This window comes from Ictidomys tridecemlineatus, unplaced genomic scaffold (genome assembly GCF_052094955.1).
Source record: "Ictidomys tridecemlineatus isolate mIctTri1 unplaced genomic scaffold, mIctTri1.hap1 Scaffold_50, whole genome shotgun sequence".
In the NCBI taxonomy this organism is placed as follows: Eukaryota; Metazoa; Chordata; class Mammalia; order Rodentia; family Sciuridae; genus Ictidomys; species Ictidomys tridecemlineatus.
The window spans coordinates 788,508-814,676 of NW_027523264.1; the positions used below are offsets into that span (position 1 = coordinate 788,508).

The 26,169-nt window shown below is 34.2% G+C and overlaps 1 protein-coding gene across 1 annotated transcript in view; it reads left to right on the forward strand.

Moving 5' to 3' along the window:
- The window catches only part of LOC144373801 (transport and Golgi organization protein 1 homolog), a 95,954-nt gene extending 69,785 nt beyond the window's left edge, over positions 1-26,169 (forward strand). Inside the window, exons 12-31 of the mRNA XM_078036788.1 lie at positions 7,131-7,259; positions 9,577-9,598; positions 10,522-10,610; positions 10,851-10,928; positions 11,016-11,126; positions 12,187-12,258; positions 12,438-12,542; positions 13,182-13,304; positions 13,403-13,508; positions 14,517-14,572; positions 14,661-14,751; positions 14,923-15,061; positions 19,756-19,857; positions 20,719-20,779; positions 20,895-20,930; positions 21,007-21,074; positions 21,194-21,294; positions 22,547-22,623; positions 24,204-24,354; positions 25,363-26,169. Coding sequence (XP_077892914.1) covers positions 7,131-7,259; positions 9,577-9,598; positions 10,522-10,610; positions 10,851-10,928; positions 11,016-11,126; positions 12,187-12,258; positions 12,438-12,542; positions 13,182-13,304; positions 13,403-13,508; positions 14,517-14,572; positions 14,661-14,751; positions 14,923-15,061; positions 19,756-19,857; positions 20,719-20,779; positions 20,895-20,930; positions 21,007-21,074; positions 21,194-21,294; positions 22,547-22,623; positions 24,204-24,354; positions 25,363-25,640 — 1,995 coding nt within the window. The 3' untranslated portion in view covers positions 25,641-26,169. The remainder of the gene's footprint in view (positions 1-7,130; positions 7,260-9,576; positions 9,599-10,521; positions 10,611-10,850; positions 10,929-11,015; positions 11,127-12,186; positions 12,259-12,437; positions 12,543-13,181; positions 13,305-13,402; positions 13,509-14,516; positions 14,573-14,660; positions 14,752-14,922; positions 15,062-19,755; positions 19,858-20,718; positions 20,780-20,894; positions 20,931-21,006; positions 21,075-21,193; positions 21,295-22,546; positions 22,624-24,203; positions 24,355-25,362) is intronic.

Sequence of the window (26,169 nt, forward strand, 5' to 3'; positions counted from 1 at the left end):
AATATTAGAACTTCAAAATACATGAAGTATCAAAATTGATAGAATTATGAGGAAAATGATGAATCCTATAGATTACATTTAGAGATTTCAATATCCTCTCCTCAGCAATTGGCAGAAAATGAAAAATAAAAATAAGGTTGTAGAAAGTGTGAATGACATAATCAATCCATCCATTTGAAATTAATTGACATTTATAGAAAACCCCCAAGGAGCTTACTGCACATGGAACATTTACCAAGATAAACTATATTCTGGATCTTAAAAAAATTATCAGTAAATATAAAAGTATTCAAAGTCAAGCAAAGCTTATTCTCTGAACACAATAAAATGAGAAATCAATAATGGAAAAATCTGGAAAATTCTCAAATATTTGAAAACTTAAGTGCCAGGCTGCTATCTGCTATCTATCTATATCTATATGTATATCTGTATCTATCTATCATATATATATATATTTGGTATAAATGGACAACACAGTACATTTATTTTTTATGTGGTGTTGGGGATCGAACCCAGTGCCTCACACATGTGAGGCAAGCACTTTACCACTGAGCTACAACCTTAGCCCCCACTGCTAAATAATTTTTGAGTCAAATAAATCAGAGAAGAAATTCATATTTTGAGTTGAATAAAACTGAAAACAACATATCCATTTGTGCAATGTCACTAAAGTGTTATTGGAAAATTTATAGCACTACCAGGCCCAAGATAGCTTTATTAAAAAATAAGTCTCCAGTCATTGACTTAGTTCCTACTATGAGAAACTAGAAAAGGAAAAATAAGTTAATCTCCAAGTAAGCAAGAAAAAAAGATATAATAAAGACCATAAGTCAGTAAAATTTTAAAAAAGGGAAAATAAGAGAAAATCAATGAAACCCAAAGCTAGTTCTTTAAGATGAATAAAATTGATCAACATCTAGTGAGGGAAATAAAAGAGGAGACACGGGTTACCAATATTCGCAATCAGAGAAGGGATATCACTACAGATTTCACAGATACTAGACTGATAATGGGGATATTATGAACAGTTTATGTTAATTAACTTGACAATTTAGATGAAATGAAGAAATTCTATTTAAGCCAGAAATTGCAAAAGTTCACTCAAGAAAAACAGACAATTTCATAAACCTTGTTGACTATTAAAGAAATTGAAGGTATAGGTAAAAACCTTTCTACAAAGAAAAAAATATAAGACCAAGATAGCTTTATTGGTGATCCAATTAAACCTGTAAGGAAGAAATGATACTAATTCCTAATAGTAGTAGTAATACTAAACCCTTGTAGAATATTAAAGCAAGGAAATATTTCTCCTATGAATCCAGTGTTATCACTACACCAAACCAAGACAAAGATATAATAAGAAAAGAAAACCATATACCTCTCATGGGATCTCCAATGAATCTGTACAGAAATTCTAAACAAAAATTTAAGTCAAATACAACAATATGTAAAAGGAAAATACATCATAGACAAAAACTAGACGGATGATGGGGATTTATGTCAAGAATCCAAAATTTATTTAACATTTGAAAATCAATGAAATTTACCACATTGATGTACCTAAAAGCACAATCTTTGTGTTTAGCTCGAGAGATACAAAACAAGCATTTAAAAAATATAGCAGAGGGGGGAAATGTTGGGGAGTAATATTGGCCAAATTATATTGTTATTTTGTGTGCATGTACAAGTAGGTGACAATAAATCGCATCAACATGTAAAAAAATCAGCCCTGATTATTATTTAAAAAAATTTTTTAGATGTTGATTAACTTTTATTTTATTCACTTATTTATATGCGGTGCTGAGATTTGAACCCATTGCCTCACACATGCTAGGCAAGTGCTCTACCACTGAGTATCAACCCCAGCCCCTCAGCATTGATTATTGATGTAGAAAAACAAACAACAAACTAGGAATAGAAGGGAGCTTAAAACATCCTCTGAAAAAATGCAGCTAACCTCATACTTAATGGTTGATAATTGAATACTTTTCCCCAAGATCAGAAACCAAACAGAGATGTCTACTCTCATTACATCTATTCAGCATTGTACTGGGGTGCAGTAAGGAAATAGCTAGTATACTAAGGCAAGAAAAAGAAATAAAATGCACTCAGATTGGAAAGGAAGAAATAAAATTCTCTTTCTTTTCAGATAACATGAATATATATAGATACAATCTGGTATGATCTAGAAAAAAGCTATTGTAAGGTTGACAGATAAAATTTACATCTAAAAGCAATTATATTTTCTATATATTAACAATGAATAATTAGAAATTGAAATTTTAAAGATTTCCATGTACAATAGAATAAAAATATGAAGTATTTAAACATAAACGTGGCAAAAACTAAAATGTATATATTAAAAACTATAAAATATTGCTGATAGAATTTAAAGAGAACCTAAATAGAGAGATATACCTAATTTATGAGTCAGAAGACTAAGGTGTCCATTCATCCCAGTTTAATCACCAGAGTCAACATTATTCCAATCAAAATCCCTGCAGAGTTTTGTAGAAAATGACAAGCTGATTGCAACGTGGCTTCAAGACTTAATCTAGGGCTGGGGATGTAGCTCAGTGGTAGAGGACTTGCCTAGCATATGCAAGGTCCTGTGTTCAATCCCTAGTACCATACGAAGAGGAAAAAAAATATTCTAAAGCTACAGTAATCAGGATTGCAGACAAAACATATTGAAACAGAGCCAAGAATTCAGAGATAGATACACAATATATATGACAACAGTCATTGACAAAGATGGAAAGACAAGTAGAGAATGGAAAGTTTTTTCAGCAAATGGTACTGAAATTACTGCATATTTATATGCAAAATATTGATCCATGCCTTGCATTAGACACCTGAATTAACTCACAGACTTAAATATTAAACTCAAAACTACAAAACCTCTAGGAAAAAAAATAAGAGAAAAATTTTTGTTGAACTTAGGTTTGGCAAAGATTTCTTAAATTTGACAACAAAAGCATTAAAAAGGATTTGACAATGTGGGATTCATCAAACTAAAACCTCTGTAATTCAAAATACTCTTTGAAGTCAATGAAATAGACAAAACACAAGCTGGGAGGAAATTACTCTAAAGCATTTATCACGACTTGCATCAAGGATATATGAAGAACTCTTAGAACGCATTAGAAAAAAATATAGTCCTGTAAAATAACACTTCATCAAAGAAGATAAACAGATAGTAAATACATTAAAAATGCTTGACATAATTATCAGGGAAATGCAATTTTGAAGCATAAGAGTTACCACTACACACTTATTAAATATCTAATATTAAAGACAATTGTGCTGAGTGGTTGGAGAAGAGATGGAGGAACTGGATGGGTACACATCTGGTGGGGATATAAAGTGGTAGAATCACCTTCTTAAAAAGGTAAACATACACCAGTCATATCCAACCATTCTTTTCCAAAGAAAAGATAAGTTATAAAGCAATAGGAGGAATTTTATATCAGTGTTCTTGGCTATTTTATTTGTAAAAGCCCCAAACTGGAAAAAAATCCAAATGTCTATCAATAGATGATAGACAAATTGTGGTATGTACATGTAATGAAATGCTACTCAGCAATAAAAATAGATGATAGATAAACTGATGTAGATGAATCTCAAATTATGCTGAATAAGAGAAGCCATAGAAAATACAATATATTATCCCATACACATAAAACTTGAGGAATACAAAGCAATCTATTAAGATAAGACATTTTGCTGGAGGAATGGGAAAGTGGGGGGCAAGAAAGAAGGGTGACAAAGGGCAAAATTACCTAGAGAATGAGAATATTTTTGGAAGTAAAGGATGTGTATATTATCTTGATTATAATGGTGATTTCATAATTTCATGTTAAAATTCATCAAATTGCACACTTTAAATACATGTAATTTATTGCATGTCAGTTTTACCTCAAAGCTATAAGAAATAATATATTCATCTTTTTTCACTTTCTAAGATACAAATAGTATTCTATAAATATTTTTCTCTACTTTATTTTTAAAAAATGTATTCCGGAAACCAGCTCTTAGCAGTATTTAAAATTATTTTCTTTCTTCTTTGGTTTATTCAACAACTTTCATTGATGACGGTTGTTTCAGCCTTTTGTGACCATCTTGTATTGTTATAATTAATGCTTGAATAACATAGTTTTGTAAATACAAGTTTTAAACATTTGTTGTTGTATTCCCAGTATCTTTAGAAATTAGGGCTGGTGGACTATAGCTCAGCAGTAGAGCACTTGCCCAAGATACCCTTCCCCAGCACTGAAAAAGTTAAAAAAAAAGTGGGATTGTTGAGTTAATAGGTAAATATATAAGCAGTTTTGGGAGATGTTGCCAAATCTCATTCATAAGGGTTGTATCATTTTGTATACTTATTAGCAGTGTCTGAGAATTTGTATTCCCCCACATTCTCTCACCTACTGATTATGTTGTCAAACGTTTTGATCTTGCCAATGCAAGTGAGAAATGGTGTCTTGGTGTGGTTTAATTTGTATTTTGTTCATTATGAGCTAAGCAGAGCATGTTTCCATATGTTATAGCTATTTGTATTTCTTTTCCTGAGATCTGTTTATTTCTTCAGCCCATTTTTGTATAGGTTTGCTGGCCATTTTATTTATAATGTTCTTTATATTTCAGGAACATGATTCTTTGGACAATAATATGTTGCAAATATTTTTTCTCAGTTTGTCATTGTCAAACTGCGTGTGTGTGTGTGTGTGTGTGTGTAGCAGGTTTAGATACAGCCAGGAAAGATTTTTTCAATGAGGCAGGTTTTGCCCACTCATAATACATAGAAAATTTCACTTAATATTTTCTAGTACTTGTTTATTTTCTATTTTTACATTCATGTTTCTTATCCATTTGTAGTTTATCTTTTGAATAAGTAGAGAAAAATCCAATTTTATAATTTTCCATGTGGTAACGCTACTTATTAGAAAGTCTATTTTCCCCAAACTAACTTTTATTGTACCCCAAATGTCCAGTTGGTTCTGTTTCTGGATTCTCTATTCTGTCCCACAATCTCTATGTATTCCTGGGCTTGGACGAGGGTACATGAATTAATTATATAGTCTGCCCTCCCTGTACCCTTCATTGCTCTTCTTTTTCAGTGCTTTCCTGCTTATTCTTGTTCTTTTGAATTGACTATATTCAACTTGACGACAGATTTTTAAAGATCCACAGATGTTCATTTCCTCCCCAAGTTAAATGTCCCCAGTTTCTTCAATTTTTAGCACGTGCTTTTTGGGCTATTCATGATTCTGTTCTTTTCCACAAGTCATGCAACCCTAAAATGTGGCATCCAGAAATGAAGCCACCAGCGTGTGGTGATAATGACATGATTCCTTAGGGTTAGGCTTTTTTAAAAAGAGTGTCATCCACAATTGGAGAAAGTAACAGGACTAGAGTGAGCAGGGAAGGAAAGCCCAGTCCGAGCAGTAGTTCTTTAGAAGGGAGCAGGAGAAGCTTCTCCTCTTCTGTCTGCACTTTTGGGGGCAGGTAGGTACCTGGTGTCTCAACACGTTGACAAAAGGGTTTTGCTCTGGGAGGGGCTGGGAGGCCTGACTTTCTCCTTTTTCCTAGTCTCTGCCTATAATCCCCTTCTGCTAGTTTCCCTGGCTTCCTCCAGGGCCTGCTAAATCACCAGTCCTCTCCAAGTTCCGGGGACAGGTGAGCCTCTTTCCTTCTGGAGTCCTTTCATTTGGACTCTTCCACTTGGCTCTACTGGCGCTGTCCCCCGCTGGGCTCCGCAGTTGGTTCTTCCCGCTCCCCGCCACGCCCCTCAGCATCCTCTGTCTGCTCACTGCAGTCCACCCAGGGGCTTCCTCTGATGACTGGTTTTACGTGCCTTGGGCGGAAAGCGCCTGTGGTGGAGGAAGGCAAAGTTCACTCCCAGTACCCGCCCCCTGCGCTGGGTCCTACTGAAGTAGGAAACGGTGAAAGAGAGGGTCCTGTGCTGTTCTGCAGGGAAGCGTCGCTTCCACTCAGCCGTCCCTACACCATGGACTCAGTACCTGCCACTGTGCCTTCTGTCACTGTTTCCCTGGGGGACCCAGAGCTCCTGGGACCCCTGTCGGGTGGCTGAGTTCTGGCGGAGTGGGTGCACTGACTGTCGTGGCGACGGAGAAATGGAGTGTGTCAGGCCCAAGGCAGGCAGGACGTGACTGTATGGTTAAGCGAGGCCGGTGAGAGTGTACTTGAGCTTTCCCCACTTGCACTTTTTTTTTGACGGAATAGAGGTGACAACCTCATGGTATGTTCTGAAATGCAGCCAACAATCCAAACAGCTAATGTTACTACAGGTTTTTTCCCTAAGGAGACTGCTGGGGAATTGGGCCCAAGTGACAGTTATCTCGTATTACGTGTAGAGGGCGGTGAAAACAGGGAAGAGTTGGCAGGTGTTTACTGCACTGCCTTTGAGCAACCATTTAAAATTAGGCTCTGAATTTTATAGAAGGATGTTAAATTCAGAGAAGTTTATCCAAGCCAGTTTTCAAGAGTTGTCTGAAATTATATGTCACGTATCTGTATATAAGAGTGGAATGGAAGTAAGATTTAAAATCTTACACATATATCGTCATTGTTTTTATTTGTTGCCATAAAATTAATTAGTTCTTTCATGTATTTAAATTTTGTCTTAAATGAATATTTTAAATTATAAAAACCAGGTTATCTAAGAGAAAAGAATGATCCAGAGGGATTCTAGCCAGGTGTTAGACTATGTGATGATATAGGGCCTGTTACAAACTGGAAATGTATGCTCAATTTAAAGTATTTAGATTCGGGCTGGGGTTGTGGCTCAGTAGAGCGCTTGCCTAGCATACATGAGGCACTGGGTTCGATCCTCAGCACCATATAAAAACAAAACAATGTGTCCACCCTAAAACTAAAGATACATAAATAAATATTTTTAAAAAGTATTTAGATTCATTATACTTGAAAACACTGGAAGCGAACAAAAAATATGAGACTGCCAGTATCCTCTCTCTTGAAGAAGCTATTGGAAAATATTGAGGAGGTGGATTTCTGATGAGGAAGTTGGTTTAGAATTGCCATGATTCTTTGTGACTGTTTTGTTATAAATTTAAGGTTTCCCATTTCTTCTAATTTGTCTGTTTAAGCTGTTTACTACATTGCCTGATGATACTCAACCTGGGCCTGATTTTTATGGACTACCATGGAAGCCTGTAGTATTCGCTGTTTTCTTTGGGATTGTATCCTTTGTCATTTTCTCTTGGAGAACTGCACTTGTGAGTAAATTAACTTACTTATACCTTAGCACATAAGCACAAGGATTATTTTATATAGTCACTGCCCCCCCTTTTTTTCTTTTTCAATTGCTAAAACACAAAATAGTGGTTTAAGTCAAACTAACATTATAAAATAATTTAGTGTGGGTGCAGTTGGTAGAACTGGTAATTCTTACAGCCATCCTGACCAGTAGTTTCATATGTATCAGAAGTCTTAAAAGTGGGATAAAAGATGGGATAGGTTAGATAAATATCCTTTTATGTAGCATATATGTCTAGTAATCTATCTTAAAGAAATAACTATGCTTTGAAGATTTTGGTAATGTTTTTCAATGGAACAGTGTATTAGATTGAAGACTTAGCACAACATAATTCATTTAGGGGTTATTGTATGTTCGATTAGTGGAATAGTAGGCAGATTTATTTATTTCAAAGCTTTGAGGTACAGAAAATGCTCACAATTAAATGTGAAGTGGGAAAAAAAAGCAGAAACTAAGATTTAAATGTTGATGAACTGTATGTTAATATAAACATACAAACAGGGGGAAATGCTGCAAAGAAATACAGTAAAGTGAGAAAAAGGAGATGATATAATTTTTCCAGTCTTTTATATAAATTTTTCCCAGATTTTATGATTTGATCATATGTACAGAAAATACCTTTTTATTTGGAAGTATAGATTATGTGTTGTCCAAAAATCCATTAAATGTTTTGTTCATTAAGGTTTTTTTTTTCCTGAGCAGAATTAGTCTATCTCTGTGTATGTGTGTACATATATGTATAAGTGTGTGTGTGTGTGTGTGTGTGTGTATATGTGTATATATATATGTGTGTGTATATGTATATATATATATATATACACACACATATATATATATGCGCTTATACATACTTATGTTTGTACTGTAGGTCATTCTGTTTCATAGTTATTTAACATAATTGGAAGAAAATTATTTTAGGTAAATGGACTTTGCATATGAAAAGCCTAACAGTTAAAGAGGCCAAAAGCATTGGATACAAATCTTTTCAAATCTGAGTGTTCTTTTTCTGATTTCTTAATTATTTCAGACATATCATTGTTAAGATAAGTTTCCTCTCCTTGTACAATTGAGTGTAAAATCTCTTAAAAAGTATTCCCTTCTTAAATAGAAGAATTGTTTGCCTGGATTCCTGTGAGGAATTTTCTAATCTCAATGAACTTTTTCTCAGCTAAAAGTAAAAAGGAAATAGAAGGATAAAGAGAAGGGAAAAACATGAAAACATTTTATATTTCTCTCTCTTGTTTCTTTCATTTCAAGAACCCTGGTACCTGTTTCTCTTTTCACTAGGTTATGTGGGATGTGGTTCCTAGCTTGTTGCTCCTCAGTTTCAGCATTTGACTTTAAAACTTTAGTCTCCCTACCTTAGATGACTGCTTTTATGCTACTTCCCATTTTCCTCTGTTGTCATTTTGAGTAAAAGGTTAGCAAGGCTATGACATTAAAGAAATGTTCATTTTTTTCTGTGTTGGAGTTTTCTGAATGCAATTTCCTGTTACGAAGATCCCCTGGATGATCCGTGGACACATCTGAATATCCCATCACCATTTATAACATTTGAAAGGACAAGTAATATGCTAAGTTACAAAGAAATTTAGTGATGTTTAAAAAAAATTTCTGCTTAGGTTTTATTATCAGGTAGTTTATTGCTGTTTTTTGGAAACGATTGTTTTTGTCCTTTCCAGAATATGTTAATTGTCATTTCTCTTATTGCTTGTGCATTTTCTTCAAGCAGTCTTTCCTTTCAGATTTCTTGCTATATATTTAGTGGTTTGCAGAAATAAGATGATGTACCCTCTTAGTTTCTAAATTCAGCCAATAGCCAAATTTAAATTGGAGTTCTAAGATGTTTTCTGGTGAGTGAAAGTGGCATATCTTAGTACAAAGATTATGCATTTAATATTGTTTCCTCAGATTTCTTTTGAATAGTCATTGTTTCTAGACTTTATCCTGGTTATTTAGAATTGTCAAGTAAATGATTTTGAGTATACACACACACACACACACACACACACACACATACACATACACACATCTTTGCTGTGAAATAAGGTACATATCTTAGTGTTTTTATGTCAGAGGCTATTTATGAAATATCACTACCAATTAAATTTAAAAGGCTTGTTAACCTTTACTTATTTTTAATCCTATAAATTATTATCCTGAACCAGAATGTTATTAAATTCTCACTTGGTTATGATTCTGACTGTTGTTTTAGGAATGCTGTTTCTATTGAGCAGATGTTTGACATCAAATTTAATCTTTTTTCTCTCTTCTAGGTAAAAGATAGAGTATATCAAGGTAAATTTTTAGGTTTCTTAAACTTGTAATAACCCTTTGTATTGGTGTTTGATGTGTGTTTTATGTATGTTAGAAGTAGATACAGTGACTTTTAATGTCTATTATCTTTTTTACCTCCTGAAAATTTTACTATTCCTAGGTTGCTAGCATGGATAATATAGTAGATGATGATGGTTCCAACTCTGAGATAGGAGATAAAGAGGAGGAATAAATTGTGGATAGGGAGATGATGATAAGTTTTAATTCGGGGCAGATTAACTTTGAATATTGATGTAATGCAGATGTATTACATTTGAAGAGTATTTCTATGTTAATGATTTAATCATGAATTAAGTAATTGAGTAGATAATTTGAAGAATGGTAATGTGAATCAGTATGTTTTCATTTCTGTTTTTCTTTGCAAAGAATTAAATGATTCCATTTTCGGAAAAGAAAGTGTTTTGAGAAGGGGGGAATATAAAGCTACAACACTTTACTATATTTCCCATCTGTGAAATAAGCTTAAATTGAAATATCATTTTGGATGGGAGGGGTTCCTGGGATTGAACTCTGGGGCACTCTACTGAGCCACATCGCCAACCCCTTATATTTAGAGACCAAGTCTCACTTAGTTGCTTAGTGTCTTGCTCTTGCTGAGGCTGGCTTTGAACTTGGAATCCTTCTAGTTCAGCCTCCTGAGCCACTGGGATTACAGGTGTGCACCACTGCACCCAGCAAAATATCATTGTTCTTATATTTTTCTTAAATTCTAATAATTTTTATACTCTTATTGCTAATAAGCATAGATTGCTTTTTAAAAGCATAATAGTTATGCTAAGAAGTATTTCCTCATAGTACCATATAACATGTCTTTGCTTTTAGTAGATTGAGTAATTGAATTTCATTTAGTGATTGTAATAATCTTGTGTATTTCCCCCTTTTAGTCAATGAACAGCAAATTTCCAAAAAGGTGAACAATTTCATGAAAGAAAATGAAGAACTAATGCAGAAATTGTCAAATTATGAACAGAAGGTATAATTATTTTTTTGTTTCTTTCTCCCTTGGTTCTAGCTTGAATCATTCCTACCTGTTTTAATTTAAAAATCATATTTTAAAATTTTTGTTTCATTATTTCCTACAAATCATCCAAATTCTAAACAGTCATATGTATTAAGTACTGCTTTCTTCTGGAAAGGGTCACTTGTCTGGAAGTAACTTGTATGGTAGCACTATAATTTGTGTATCTTAATTCTGAATACTTTATTTACATAGATGAAGGAATCAAAGAAACAGGTCCAAGAGACCATGAAACAAAATATGATTCTTTCTGATGAAGCAACTAATTATAAGGTAAAAATCCCTTCTTTGGGGGGAATTACATTCTAAACTCAAAAGTAAATGTAATGAGTGAGTAATCTTGACACCTTTTTTTTCCAGGATAAAATGAAGCTTCTTGAAAAAGCTAAAGAACTTCTGGATGAGGGAGCTAAAAGTCTTCATGTTATGTTAGAATCTGAGAGAGAACAGAAAGCTAAGAATCAGGACTTGGTAAGAGTTTTGCTGCTAAGTATTACTGCAATTTGGCTTTTGAAATATTTTGTAAAATTGGTTAAGTTGAACTTAGTCCAGCTGTTAACTAAAGTAAGATTAGGAGTCAAGGAAGTTGAACCCACTTCTGCCCATTTTGTGGAACTTTTAAGTACTGATACAACAACTTAAAAAATTTTTACTTACATATTTCATTTTCAATTTCTATAAGTTTCTGTAATTACATAAAAGTTGCAAAAGATGGTAGAGAGTGTGTTCTGAAATATCCTACCCCCAAGTAAGCTTGATCACCTAGCTGAGGTAGTATTTATCAGATTTCTCCACTGTAAAAATTCTTTCCAATCCTTTTCATATTGTATTCTTTGGAAGTTACCATGCACAGCCCACAGTTAAAGTATGAAGAGTTACAAGCTCAGGATGCAGCTCATGGTAGAGCACTTGCCTAGCATGCATGAGGCCCAGGATTCAATCCCAGGCATTGCAAACAAAGATTGCAGATTTATGTCCACTTCCTTAAGGAGCAAGTATCTTTATAATTTTTTTGGAATTCTTCTGTATGTGAGATTAGTCTATTCTTCCTTAAATTTTATCATTTTTTACTTCAGATAAGAAAATTTTAAAAATGATCTTGGGAAATTTTTTTCTCTATCACTAGAAAAAAAATTACTAATTTGAACTGGTTTACTTGAAACAGTAATTAATTAGTTAATTTTCTATGCTTTAAAACATTTTATTTACTTATTGCATTATGATTTTCTATACTTTGAACTTTTTTTCTGGTTATCTCATAAACAGTAAGGTTGTGGATGCCATGAAATATTTATGACTTCATTTTCCCTCATCTCTTTCAGTTCTTGATTTTTTGCTTAGTCCAAAGCTGGATCCCCTGCATTTACCTGAAATGTAATGGGATGGCTTGACAAAAATTTTGTTGTGTTTATCTTTTTTAGTATATATATGTATGTGTACGTACACACACACACACACACACACACAGATATATATTCGTATTTCTACTGAAATCCTAATGCATATTTTGTGTTCTGTTTTCACCTGGCAGATAATGGAAAATAAGAAATCTATAGAGAAGCTTAAAGATGTCATTTCAGTAAATACTTCTGAACTTTCAGAGGTAAAGCTGCCAACTATTGCTAACGGATATTAGTACTACATCTTAGTTTTGTTGCGGACCAAAAATTTGAGGTGTGCTAAAATGTGCAAAAAATGAGAACTATATGATGTCTTGTTTGGGAAAGTATAACTTTGTTTCTTCTTTGGAATTAATTCACTAACTGTAGTGTTTTTCATTAGCTTCAAATTCTCCTTACTGAAGCTAAGCTTCGTGAAGAGAAGGTGAAGTTGAAATGCTGTCAGCTTCAGAAAGAAAATACCATGCTTAAGAAGGAGAAAGAGCAGGTAAAGAAAATTTGATGTCATACATAATGTAAACTAGAGAAGTGAATATCATTATCTTGTATCTTTCTTGGATCTGTTTCTGAGGTAAGGAATTTTCATGTAGGACCTTTTCTAGATATTCAAAGTTTAAACAATGCTCCCCAAATTGAGTGCATATGTATGGTCTCCATCTGTTTTGGATTTTTGGATTATTGCTTTCCTTATCAAATGTCAATCAGTTATTAACTTGCATAGCCTCAAAGAAACTTTTTAAACCAGAAAATTAAGTATTTTATGATCCTCTTTTGAATAGTTACTGATTCACCGGCCAAGGGAAGATTACATGATAAGGAATCTAAATTTAGGAGACAGTCATATGTGCCCAGCCATTCCTGCTGGAGATAAATTATTTGAATTGGCAGCAATTTTCTGGGGAATGCAATAAACAGGGTCAACTTCCTGATAGCTCTGATGTTCTTACTGCAGCTGTGAGAGTTGGGGCCACTCTGCCCTCTTCCTTAACCAAGGTCTCAACCCCCTCGATTGAGGCAGGCCACCAAGGAGTATGGCTCTCTATTTCTCTAAGTCTTGTAGTCCTGATATATCCAGTGCAGAAACCCCTCCCTAACCCATAGGAATTCATGTGTTTTGACTTTTCAGTTGCAGCAGGAAGTAAAAGACTGGAGTACATCACACGCTGAGCTCAGTGAACAAATGAAATCATTTGAGAAGACCCAGAAAGATTTACAAGTAGCTCTTAGTCAAAAAGATGATACTATTCATGTAAGTTTATACTCCAAATACATGTTTCATCTCATGAATTCTCCTGAAATCTTCTGAATTAAAATCGAGAGTCTTCCAACCTTTTGCTTCTTTTCTAGGCTTTGACTAATCACATCAAACAGTTGAATCGGTTTCAATGTGAATCTGAATCTGAGGATCAAAGTCGAGATGAGTCAGATGAATTAACCAATGGAGAGTTAGCAGGTAAGATCAGTCTCAGGGAGGTTGAATCCTTTTTTGCTTTCCTGTCTTTAATTAAGTATACAGATGCCACTTTTCAGCTGGCTTAATTTCTTCTTAAGCTTCAGGGTTGTAGACACATATCACTGGATCTATAGATATGTCTGTTGCATTGGCAGAGGTGGGTTGTTGGGGTATAATGTAGCAATAGGCATGTGAAGAACACTGACTTTTTCTATCCTATTGAAAACTAGTAAGTACACTGCAGCTACAATAGTCATATCCTATACCTCTAAGTATTGAACATTGTACAGTAAGAGAAATTTATTTCTTAACTTATGCAGATGATACTTGATTTTGATACTCATCATCTCTATGGCTCTGTGGTTTTAAGGTCCACAGTCAGTCCGGAGGCAGTTGGAACCATAAACTAAGGCTGTGAGAACAGAGGCTAGAGACTATCAGAAAGCTAGAGAGGGAGTGTAACAGTGTTTACTGATGAGGAAAATATTTCCAGATGTTTTCTCCCAAGTTGGATATTGCTTACATAGCAAGTATTTCAAACCACACCTGGTAGTAGATTCAGGGAGAAAATAGAGGATTGAATCTTTCTAAACAAGACACTTATTGCCCAGGTGAAGATAGATCTGAGAGAGAAGAAAAGCTTTTATCTTACAAGAATAGCATAGATAACATTTTAGTTGTGCAAACTAGAAATTCACCTTTTTTTTTAAGACAGACACAGTACTTTTATTTATTTTTATGCTGAGGATCAAACTCAGTGCCTCACACATGCTAGGTGAGCACTCTACCACTGAGCCACAACCCCAGTCTGAAATTCACCTCTCTCTTTTTTTTTTTTTTAAATCTAAGCTTGCAATTCTCTTAAAAGTCATTAGTCTAATCAGTATAATTATTTAATTGATTTTTTTCTTCCAGTGTTTGAACACAATCATTCTTTAGTTTAGGGAAGTTAGGAGAATATAGAGTTAAAAGTAAGGAAAGAAAAAGCTAAAGTCTTTTGTTTTTTAGGTGATCGGAACGAGAAGATCAAAGATCAAATTAAGCAGATGATGGATGTCTCTCAGGTATAGTTTTTTGTAAGAGTCCCATAGTACCTGTGAATTCTTCCTGTGCCTCACTTTTAAGAATACCTCTCTTTTCTGCAATTTTTAGACAAAAACTACAATATCAGTAGTTGAAGAGGATCTAAAACTTTTACAACTTAAGCCAAGAGCCTCGATGTCCACAAAATGTAATCTAGAAGGTGGGTTCTTCTTGAGAAGAAATTGCCATGTTGGAAAGACTTAAAAATTTATTGGAAAGATAAAGAATGGCTTCTTGCTTTCATGCTTCTTACTTTTCTTGGCACTACTCCCTCAAACAAGTTCTTAAGTCCTTGTACACATATAGAGATAAGCTGTTTTATCCTTTACAGACCAAATAAAGAAATTAGAAAGTGACTGCAATTCACTACGGTCTTCTAAAGTTGGACTGGAAGAGGAATGCAAAACTCTTAGGCAGAAAGTGGAGATTTTAAATGAACTCTACCAGCAAAATGAGATGGCACTAAAAAAGTAAGATTTCCATTATTTGTTATTGTTATCATTGTGTGAACTAACAGATAATTTTATCTAGTAGAGATTTGTCTTTTTTCCTTTGTGTTTTGTTTCCTATAAGTTGCATTTTTCTTTCCATCATCAGTCTTAAGAGTCCTGAGGTAGTTGGAACCATAAACTAAGGCTGTGAGGACATCATAATCAATTGTCAAATTCATATGAAGGCAAGAAGTGGTAAACTGGTATTAACAGTCACTGATGTGGAAATACCTCTCAAAGATCTAGACCCTTTCTATGATCCCACTATTTATTTTAATTTCCTTTCATTGTGATCAGTTATGTAATTCTAATATTTTGAACTTGTATCTCTAACTCTGGACCTTTAAAAATACTGAGTGTTTTGGAATGACATGTTTTAGTAGAATAAAAACTTCAAAAAGGAATAATATTTACTTATTGATGGTACAAGTTTTGGACTTGAGTATCTCAGATGTTCACACTAAAAATTGAACTGTGGCAAGGATTTTAGGAGTTATGATTACAGAAGTACTTGTTTGTAGTATATATTTATATATTAATCTTCTCAGTGTGGAGCTAGTTATTTTTTGGAAGTTCATTTGAAGTTTTTAATCCACAAAAATACTTGAATTCTCTAAAAATAGTTTTTTTTGTGTCAGATTTTATTTGTTTGCACCTGATTTATTAACAAGATATATATATATCTTGTTAAAGCAAAGACAGACCTTCTTATAGACCTAACTATTTTTAGGTATTTTGACTTCTGTTGCCTAATTAATGCATTAAATATTGAAACCTTTCCATTAACTTTTCTAAAATTCTGTGATCTCCAAGCGACCTTTTTAGAATCTCAAATTTTTGTTCAGGCCAGTTCTAAATGCCTGGCCTGTTTCAAAGAAACATTTCTCATTTTATCACTTTTTTTTTCAAAAGAACACTTGTTTTCTCTGTCCCTACAAGTAATATGAATGACCTAAATGGCAATTAATTTTCTTTGTAATGCAGTTAAATTGTAGCACTATTTTCCTCAACTCCTCCAAAATTCATTCAGTCATCATCTGTGGTTTGTACTCTTTTTTTCTCATCCCCATGTACTATGTTAGTTCATGCCTGTGTCATCTTTTCTGTTTCTAACCTAGGTCATCTGTCTTCATTCTCCATTATTTATATTTTTTATATAATTTATTTCAAATTCTTAGTAATTTTCTCTATAGCCGCTTGAGTGGACTTTCTAAAATATAAGTCTGTCCATGTCAATATGTGCCTGTGGTTTATGAAGAATTTGCTTTCTATTTGATGACCTGTTCTTTTTTTCTTCCTTGTATCTTTTTAATAGTTTAAATATTTTTAATTATTTTCCTCATCACCTGTATAAGCTTGATGTAATCATAAATTATAATGGAATTATAATTATATAATTATAATTTTATTCATCTTCTCATAATTTAAAGGCCTTGGTATATATTCTGGATTTAATAAAAACCTGACATAGATTAATAGGTTTATTACTTGTTTTTATGGGCTTTAAGTAGCTCCTGAATCAGATAACTGTTGTGGCATCTTATGTTAGTACTTCATATACTGTGAACTCCACAAGACATTCATTCAATTTATACACATATTTAAAGTTTCTGTAGTTCTGCATTCTACACTGTTGGTTTCTTAGTTGAAATTATTTTCATTCTATTTGAACATTGTCCTTTAATGATAGATTTGATTAGTGTATCAAAGTAGTACAAGGATAAACAGAGAACAGTATTTTATCCACTAAATATTGCTACCTTTATAATCTGTATTAGGTTGACATGAACTTCATGATTAGAGTTAAAACCAGTTTCCATTTTTAAAGGATCTTTCTTTTGGCTACTGAATTTTGACTGTTACTTAGTTTTAGCAATTTGAAAATATCCAATTAATTACCATCTGTTTTAATTTTTTTTCTTTAAGGAGTCCATTATCATTGTTGTTTGGTCTTATCTCCCTCCCCTAGTTCCTGTAGTCATTTCTCTCTTTTTTTAACAGTTGTATTGGGAAGTGCCTAGGTGTAGTTTTCCCCACCCCACCCACTTTTTCCTCTTGCAGTTATGTTGCTTGGGACCATTAAACATTTCTTGAATTTTCGAGTCTTTTTCTAAATGTTGATTTTACCTCATTCTCTCTTCTGATTATAATAATGCATATTAGAATTTGATTTCCCCTGCCTCCTACATTCTGGATTTACTTCTTCTGGATATTTTCTTCTGACCTGTCTTAAAAGCGGTAGGATTTATTTTACTTCCCAAATCTGTTGTTAAAATCATTCATTGAGTTTAGGATTTTAAAAAGTTCAGGGTTTAAAATATTATTTTAGTTGTAGATGGACATAATATTTTATTTTATTTTTTATAGGATTTTTTAAGAGAGAGAAAGATAATTTTAATATTTATTTTTTAGTTTTTGGCGGACACAACATCTTTGTTTGTATGTGGTGCTGAGGATTGAACCCGGGCTGCACACATGCCAGACGAGCGCCTTACTGCTTGAGCCACATCCCCAGCCCGACACAATATTTTATTTATTTTATGTGGTGTTGAGGACTGATCCCAGTGCCCCACACATGTGGGGCACGTGCTTCACCACTGAGCCACAACCCCAGTCCTATTTCAGTACTACAGCTCAAACCCAGGACCTTGAGCCATGTGCTCTACTATTGAGCTACCTCCCCAGACTCCTTGCTCTTTCTCATAAGGGACTAGTGTCTTACTGCTTTCCAAGCTATCTTTAATCTCATCATTCTGCCTCTGCCTCCAAGTATCTTCGACTGTATGTAGGTCACCACACCCAACTATTTCTCGGTTTTATAGTTTCTAATCCTTTGACAAAATTCATAATCTTTTTTTTCCTCTTTTGTGGTGCTGGGGTTTGAACTCAGAGCCTTGTGCATGCAAGGCAGCACTCTACCAACTAAACTATATTCCCAGACCTGAAATTCATAATCTTGACTTTACTTTTTTGACTATATAAAGCACAGTGATTTTAAAACATGTGTGGTTAACCCCATTAGGTGGTTTCCTTTTCTGTGGGATTTTTTCTCACAGAATTTTGTCTTATGGAGTGCCTAGTCAGTTTTGATTGGCTAACATTGTTGTGATAATTATACATGAAATTTGAGGAACTAAGATGAAGTTATCTTCTTATAGAAAAGTGTTGAGGTTACTTGAGTAAGATTGTCACTTCAAACTTAGTCAGCAATTAAGATAATTCAAAAATGACTTGTCTTTTCAATGTTTCAGTATTGTTCCTTTTGGATTTTTTGCCTGTTCATCACTTAAGTGTGCAGTACTTTCTAATCTAAACTCAAAGGCTAGGGCTTTTATTAAGGGTCCCTTTATTTGTAGCCCCAAACACTTCTTTTTTCCTCTAAGCCCAGGAATTTGATGAAGGCTTAGTTCAGACTCATTATATCTTTGTGTTATCTTCAATATGTGGGTAAACCTAGGAGAAAAGTACCTTAAAGTGCCAGCTTTACTTGTAATTCTGAGATTCCTTTTTCTAATGGATCTTGGCCACATACATATATCTTCACTGCCTTTTTAGCTTGTATCCTTTCAAACACAATTTTATATTCTTATAAAGATGTTTTGATTGTTCTTAGTGCTCTCAGACTAACTCTTTGGTAATTGGAAACAAAATTCTCTCTGTCCTTCAAGATTCAGTTTTCTCCATATTCCTTCTTAAGCCAGTGGGGAAAATTATTATTCCTTTAGGCGTCATTTATACCTGAAACAGTGAGCTCTTTTATTCTTTAGCATCTTACAAGGTAACTAGTATATTATAGCCACTCATAAAATACTTGCTGAAGAATTAAATGAGAAGCTATATAAGAATATATAATCCCCTTTTTCTATTTGGTATCAATAATCCTTTTTTACTATAGTTCTTCTGATTTATGGAAAATTAAGTTTCAAGTTAATTATCTTTTGAATTGGAACTATGGCTAAAGTAGTACAAGGATAGCAGAAAATAGTATTTTTAAAATCATTAAATGTGGCTACCTTTGTCTCAGTAGATGAACATCTTGAGTTTCATGATCAGAGTTAAAACTTGTCAGTAGATAATACTCTGATGGTGGGGCAGTTTGGCTTCTTTTTCTGGTTGACAGACATTATCAAAAAGCAGATTTGTCTTTTTGCTTAATTGCAATTCTTTTGAAATATATATCTAAAGTGTGAAAAATGTTCTGTGGCTAATTGCATAGCTAAAAGACATATTCTAGAAGATTTTTTCTTTGATTGACTATATCTTTATTATGGTACCAGTCTTGGATTGAGAAAAGAGTTCCTCCATGACAAAGATATACTTAGTGTCCTACCCATGGCAGAAACGAGAAAAGAATTATCCCTTGCTTTATCCTAATATGTTTAATTATGTTAGGTTTATCAGTCCTGATCTTCCACATTGAAGTAAAGTGAGTTTTTATTATCTTACACACAGGAGACTTGCCCTTGGGGCACATGTTGTTTTCACATTTATTTTATTTACTGGTAAATAGAGAATTAAGAGGAAAAATTAGAAAATGTAAGTGATTTGCCAGAGTTTGATTTACGAAATTGCAGGTTTGAATTCCTATTTTATGTGCCTAAGCATTTTATAGAATTGTGGGAAGTGATATTCACAGAAAGAAACTTTTGATTTGATAACTGGCTTTATTTTAGGAAAGTGAGCCAAGAAGAATATGAGAGACTAGAAAAAGAGCAGCGGCTGTCAGCTGCAGATGAAAAGGTGGTTTCCGCTGTACAGGAAGTTAAAAATTACAAGTGAGTTCAGTTTCTAAAGGAGGGTGTCAATGTCTAATAAACTAGTGGTGGTTTTCTTTTTTAATCTTTTTTTACATTATGTAGATAGAAGAAAATAGCATGGAAGTATAAATAACGAGAGGATATGAATACATTCAATTCACACAGGAGAAAAAATAAATTTCAACTTTACAAATGAAAAATGTTAACAAAAATTTACTTATACCCAATGGGCAAGACCATAGGGAACTTGGTCAATGCAAACAGTTCTGGGGGTTTTGTATGTTGTAGTAATTCTTTAAGAAATCAGTTTGCTGTGTGATGTATCAAGACCCACAAAAGTGTGGCATTTGATAGACCTTGGAAATCTTTTATGGATATAATTTGAAAAAAAGAAAAAAAAAGTTTTAAGGAGGAAGATATTTCTAGCAGAATTACTTGAGAACACACTGATGAACAGTTAAGGAAATTATAATTTATCATTCAGAATCTCTAGCAATTAAATGATAAAGAAGTTATTAGTATTGGGTCTTTATTTTATTTATTTATTTATTTATTTATTTTTGGTGCTTTACTACTAAGCTACATCCTTAGACCTTTTTTTTTTTACTTTGAGACAGGGTCTCAGTTGCATAGGTTCCCACTTAATTGCTGAGACTGACCTCGAACTTGTGATCCTCCTGCCTCAGCTTCCCAATCATTGGGATTACTGGCATGTGGCATTGCACCTGGCCTGTAGTATTAGTTTTGATCACACTGGATTCATATAACTATAGAAATGTTTTTCTTATGTATGATAAAATCTTTAAAAGTATAGCTGATGGAATAAAGGGAAAATGGTCAGAAATGTTTCAAATGTTATTCAATTGTTGTAATTCTTAGGCGGAGAATTGAAGAGATGGAAGAAGCATTACAGAAAACCAAGCACTCGTTTAAAAACCAGGTAGTAATTAATACTGTCCTGTAGTTGCAGAATTTCTTGATATCTAATACAGACAATTATAGGCTATTATAATGAGTCCCTAAAAACATATTTTTTAATGTATTGTCTTTTTCAGATTGCTATGCATGAGAAGAAAGCTCATGATAATTGGGTAAGATTTTTTCCCCCTTTTCTTTATTTTGAGCATAGCCTACTGCAACTGAATTTGAATATTTTCTCTTTAATAGCTCAAAGCTCGTTCTGCAGAAAGAGCTATAGCTGAAGAGAAAAGGGAAGTTGCTAATTTGAGACAGAAGTATGTGATTTTGGTATCTTCCTATATGTTTTATAGTGTTTTAAGGTTATGCTAGATATTATCTATGAAGGAATAGATTGCTGTTTCATAATTCAGTCCATTCTTTCTCAATATTCAAGACTATTGGAAATGACCCAAAAGATTGCAGTGCGTCAAGATGAACCCGGGATTGTAAAACCTATGCTGGGAAGACCAGATTTACAAAATCCTCCTCAGAGAGGTAGGGGGCACTTTGTAAAAGGAGCTATTTTATTTCTTGGTGCAAATGTATGTAAATTACTTTTTATTTCTGTGTGTAATGGTTATGAAATAATCTGAATGATTTGCTAAAGCAGGAGGTGAGGGTTGGTGTCAGGGAGAAGGCTGCCTTAAAGTAGTAACACGGCATTGTTGTCTTTAGGTCCACTGAGCCATAATGGCTCTTTTGGTCCATCCCCCATGAGTGGTGGAGAATGTTCCCCTTCTCCACCTTCTGCTACTCTTAATCAAAAAGATATGCCTAGAAACGGATTTAGTGAGCATTCACATGTTGCTTTATAGTAAACTGCTTCAAGGTTTTTTTTTTCCCCCTTTTGAATATCTAATGAAAACATTGAATTTGGGCCTGTACAATATATAGAAGATAATTTCTTACTTTATCTTAGTGAATGTTTTCTGGAAAATCTGTTCTAGAATAGAAAGCATTTTTTTCCCTGGAGGTCCCTGTATTGTTTTTTTCTTTTAAATTTTACACTGCGAAGTGTAAACCTTTATCTTTAAATTAAATCTCTATGGTGTTCTTTTCCCAAATATTATAAAAGTAGCCTTAAACTTTATGTAGCATACATATTTCCAACATGAAATACTGAATCTTATTTCAAATTCTAAATAGGACTGTAGTCTTGGTAAGATTGGAAGTCAGGTTATACAGACTAAAGAAAAGCCAGCCTACACATACTTTAAGTCTATAGCTTAAAGTTTAGGACCAGTACTTATTAATCTCCTGTTCTATCAACCCAAGGCAGTTCTTTATTTTACTTAAGTCTCTTCATAAATTGTGATTTACGTATTGGGCAACCCATTTAAAAAAATATTTTTAATTGTAGGTGGACATGATATCTTTATTTATTTTTTAAATGTGTGCTGAGAATCAAACCCAGTGCCTCACACATGCTAGGCAAACATTCTACAACTGAGCTATGACACCAACCCCTGGGCAACCCATTTTTCATGTTGCTTTCTAGTTATTGTTGAACCCTGACCTGTCCACCAGTGGTTTATTTCTTCTGAAAAATACATACAAGGGCTCTGATCTTTCTTTCCCAAGGTCAATGGATGGACCTTTACCTCGTACTGGTCTTCTGAGGCATCTGGGAAACCCGTTGCCTCTGGTAAAGGGACCAAGTAATTTCAAAGAATCTGTAATTGTGGATGGAGGATTTTTATTCTTTTCATGTTAGAATAGTCTGAATCCATTCTTTGATCTCTAACAGATTCAGGATGTGGTCCAGCTCACATGAACAGCAGCTCCAGAAGTTCTTCTCCAGCTAAGGTGACGAATGAGGGCAAGGTAAGTTCTGTAGTTACTGTGAATCATGTGGTCATGCAGGAACATGTAGCTTTCCTACAGTACTTGCTCTTTGCTTTATCCTTCTTTGTGTTCTATTTGTACTATCCCATTTGTTTTTTAAAAAGCAAACTGTTCCCCAAGAACCTGAGACCCCCTCAGTCTCCACCCTTACTTCTTTGACTGAGCATCCAGTTGGAGTAAGTACTTAGAGGTTGAGAACTGAATTGGGTTTTATTCTGTGCATTTATGGGAAGGATATTCAGAGCATGACACTGATCTTGTTTGCTTTAAACTGCATGCAATATTGAGCTTACTTTTCTCTTTAACTTGGGAATGTTGCTTAAGTGTGTACAACTATAATGAACTACAGAATGTGAAAAGTTATCACTCTAACTTTATATGGTGTTTTGTGTTGAATGTTCTAAGGCAAAGTAAATTCATTATAAATTATATAATTCATCATTTTTATTTTTGTTTGGAAGAATGTTATTTAAGAATTCCTCCATTTGTGCAAACCCTATTTTGAGTGATTTGAATTAGATTGGTATCAGATTTTCTGTGAAACAATGATCATCTGAAATGACCTCTTGAGCCAGTCCCAAGAAATGGTCTCATTTGTTCACATAAGTGTATTCTCTTGTAACTGTGTTGCTATTATATCTAGTAAGTCTTCTGCAGCTCTATAATAAAATAAATTTTTAATTGTTTAGTTTCAAACCCACTACTCATAGGAAATGATAAATAAATATCTCAAATGGTGTACAGTAAATGAAAGTAAATATTAAAGGCTTGTCTTCCTAATTTGTGTATATAGCACTGTGATGGAAAATACTTCTCAAGTTCCAGTGTATATATATTCCAGGAATATACATCTCTGGAGAAATCTAAGGGCAGCTTAGATAAGACCCCAAACCCCTTTGTAGTAGAAAATTTAAAAGAGAGCAAAGACCCATTGTTAGAGAGGAATAGAGGTGGGAAAAAGCATGGCTTGGAGGCAAACCTGGGATTGAGTTCTTTAATATGCAGTGTGGCCTTCAACAAATTATGATATCCCATTTGCTTTTGTTCCCTCTTATTTAAAACAAGACAGTCTACTTAAAGATCTCAGAGGTTGAATAATATATGAAAGACTTACTGAAGATATAGTAGAATAGTAGCTATTATTACATGAGTAGAGAATGGATTTTTCATTTTATTCTGTTCATTCTTAATATGGAAGTAATGAGCTATTGTGATAAAAGGGAAGTGATGGGGATGGGGGGACTCCCTTTGAAATAGATTGTAGTGAATACAGCATGACATACTGGTCAGAAATCACCTCTGTTAATAACCCCTGCCAGTCCTCTTGCCTTTCCCTTTCCTGTGCAGATATAATCAGTAACAAACTGCTCCCTCTTGTGGCATCCTTCCAACTTCTGTAAGCTGTCAGTGGGAATACACAGGAGGGGTGGGTAGAGTTTTGTTGCACTGATGGTGTTCTCTGGACAGGTTTTGGGTTTTAGCTTTTATAGGTATTGGTACTTTGTCTTAATACATAGGAATTTTAAAACTTTTAACTGCTTTCAAATCTTAAATTGCAGGTTCATATGGCTATGAAAGGGCCCCCTCCTTTCTCAGGGGTACCCTTCATGGGACCCCCGATGGGACGGCCTCCACCACCTCCCATTTGGTATGGACCGCCACTTCAGCTCGGTGGGCCTTTTGGGCCTCGGCCAATTCCTCCACCATTTGGTATGATGATCTGAACAGTAGTGATTGACTTATAAATCACATTCATCTTCCACTTCTATTGCTTGCTAAAACAGTTGGTTGCTATCTCAGGTCTTAACAATGAAAGGATAAAGCTGAGTACATTTTAACTTTTCCTCCAGTTTTCTGGGACATATGGGACACTACATAATCTTATACTGAGATAGGCAATAGCTATCTCTCATAGACAAGGATAAGGGGCTATATACAGAAAAGCCAGAAATATTACTTCTGCAGATGTTTGTTGAAAATCTGTTGATATGCACTGCAATAGATGGAAAGGTGGATGAGACGCATGCCATAACTTAAAATTTTGTCACAGATATGAAAATCCTATAACATAAAGTTTGTAATCACCCATAATGGAAGCATAAGCAGTAGGTTATAGAATATAGAAAAGGAAAAGTCAAACCCTCCTTAACTTGAAAAAAGTCAGAGGGAAGTGTTAAAGAGGATTTAACAGTTACCTAATAAATGTTCCTGGTTTAATTAGGTGGCTGTGGAAGGCCTTTTCCAGGAGGGCATGCGTGCACCTTGATTCTGATGGCATGTGTAAAGTCCATGCTGAAATACTTCATGAATTTTTAATGGATACAGTAATAGATAGTGAGATTTCCTTTTATCAAAATTTCTTTGATGTAGTAAAGTTCTTATTTCATAATCTATCATCTTGTCATGGTAATACTTCCAAATATAAATGGAGCTCTTGTGAGATAGAAATAGTTCTGCAATTATATAGTAGGGAAACAAAAAAGACAAGCCTGGAGCTAGGTAGAGCCATGTTAAATCCTTAATATGTTGCTTCATGGCTGGTTGGTCAAAGGCTATAACCTAAACTTGTTCCATCTCAGTTTGCCTCATCTGGCAAGTCAGGATGTTCACCAGCTGATGTTCTAGGCTTGGGAGAAATTAAAGACTATATTAACATACTTGAAATCACCCTAGTTCAGAAATTTCTGGTATTTACATAACTTCCTTTTTATTTTCCAGGTCCTGGTATGCGTCCACCAATAGGCTTCAGAGAATATGCACCAGGTGTTACACCTGGAAAATGGGATTTGCCTTTTGACCCTCGTGATTTTTTTCCAGGACCTGCACCAGCACCATTTAGACCTTTAGGCTCATTTGGCCCAAGAGAGTACTTCATTCCTGGTGCCCCATTACCACCTCCAACTCATGGTCCCCAAGACTATGGGCCACCACCTGCTGCAAAAGACTTAATGCCTTCAGGCTTTAAAGATGAAACTCCACCTAATTCTCAAGAGTAGTGAGGGCTGTTCACAGGCCTTAAAAACAGGGCCCATAAAATTAACCTCTGACACTTAGTCAGAGTTAAAGGATTATTGGCTTCAAAATATAAAAGTTTATTTTAAATGGTTTATGTTTTCAGAATGAAGCTGCCTTGGTGCAGTATACATTTTGAGCCAAAATATTTTCCCCCTAAATATCCCCCACTTAAGCTAGAGTATCCTTCCAATTTAAAAATGTGCAATAAGGAATACCTTTGTTTTAGTTAATGTAGCATATACAATTGCTAAATGATTTAGAATGTCATAATTATGGACATTTCCTGTGGAAATGCTTTAAGAACATGTATTTCCATTATTCTATTATTAGTGTATTCCAGTTGATAACAGAGAAATGGTGTTTTATAAGCTTGATTTTTTTTTTCTCTTTCAATATCTGGTCGCAGAGACTGTTGGGCTAAAAATGTTTACTCAAAGATCATAAACATCATTTTCCTTCTTGCTGAAGTTCTTTGTTGTAATAGTTCATAAAAATTGTTTATTAATATTT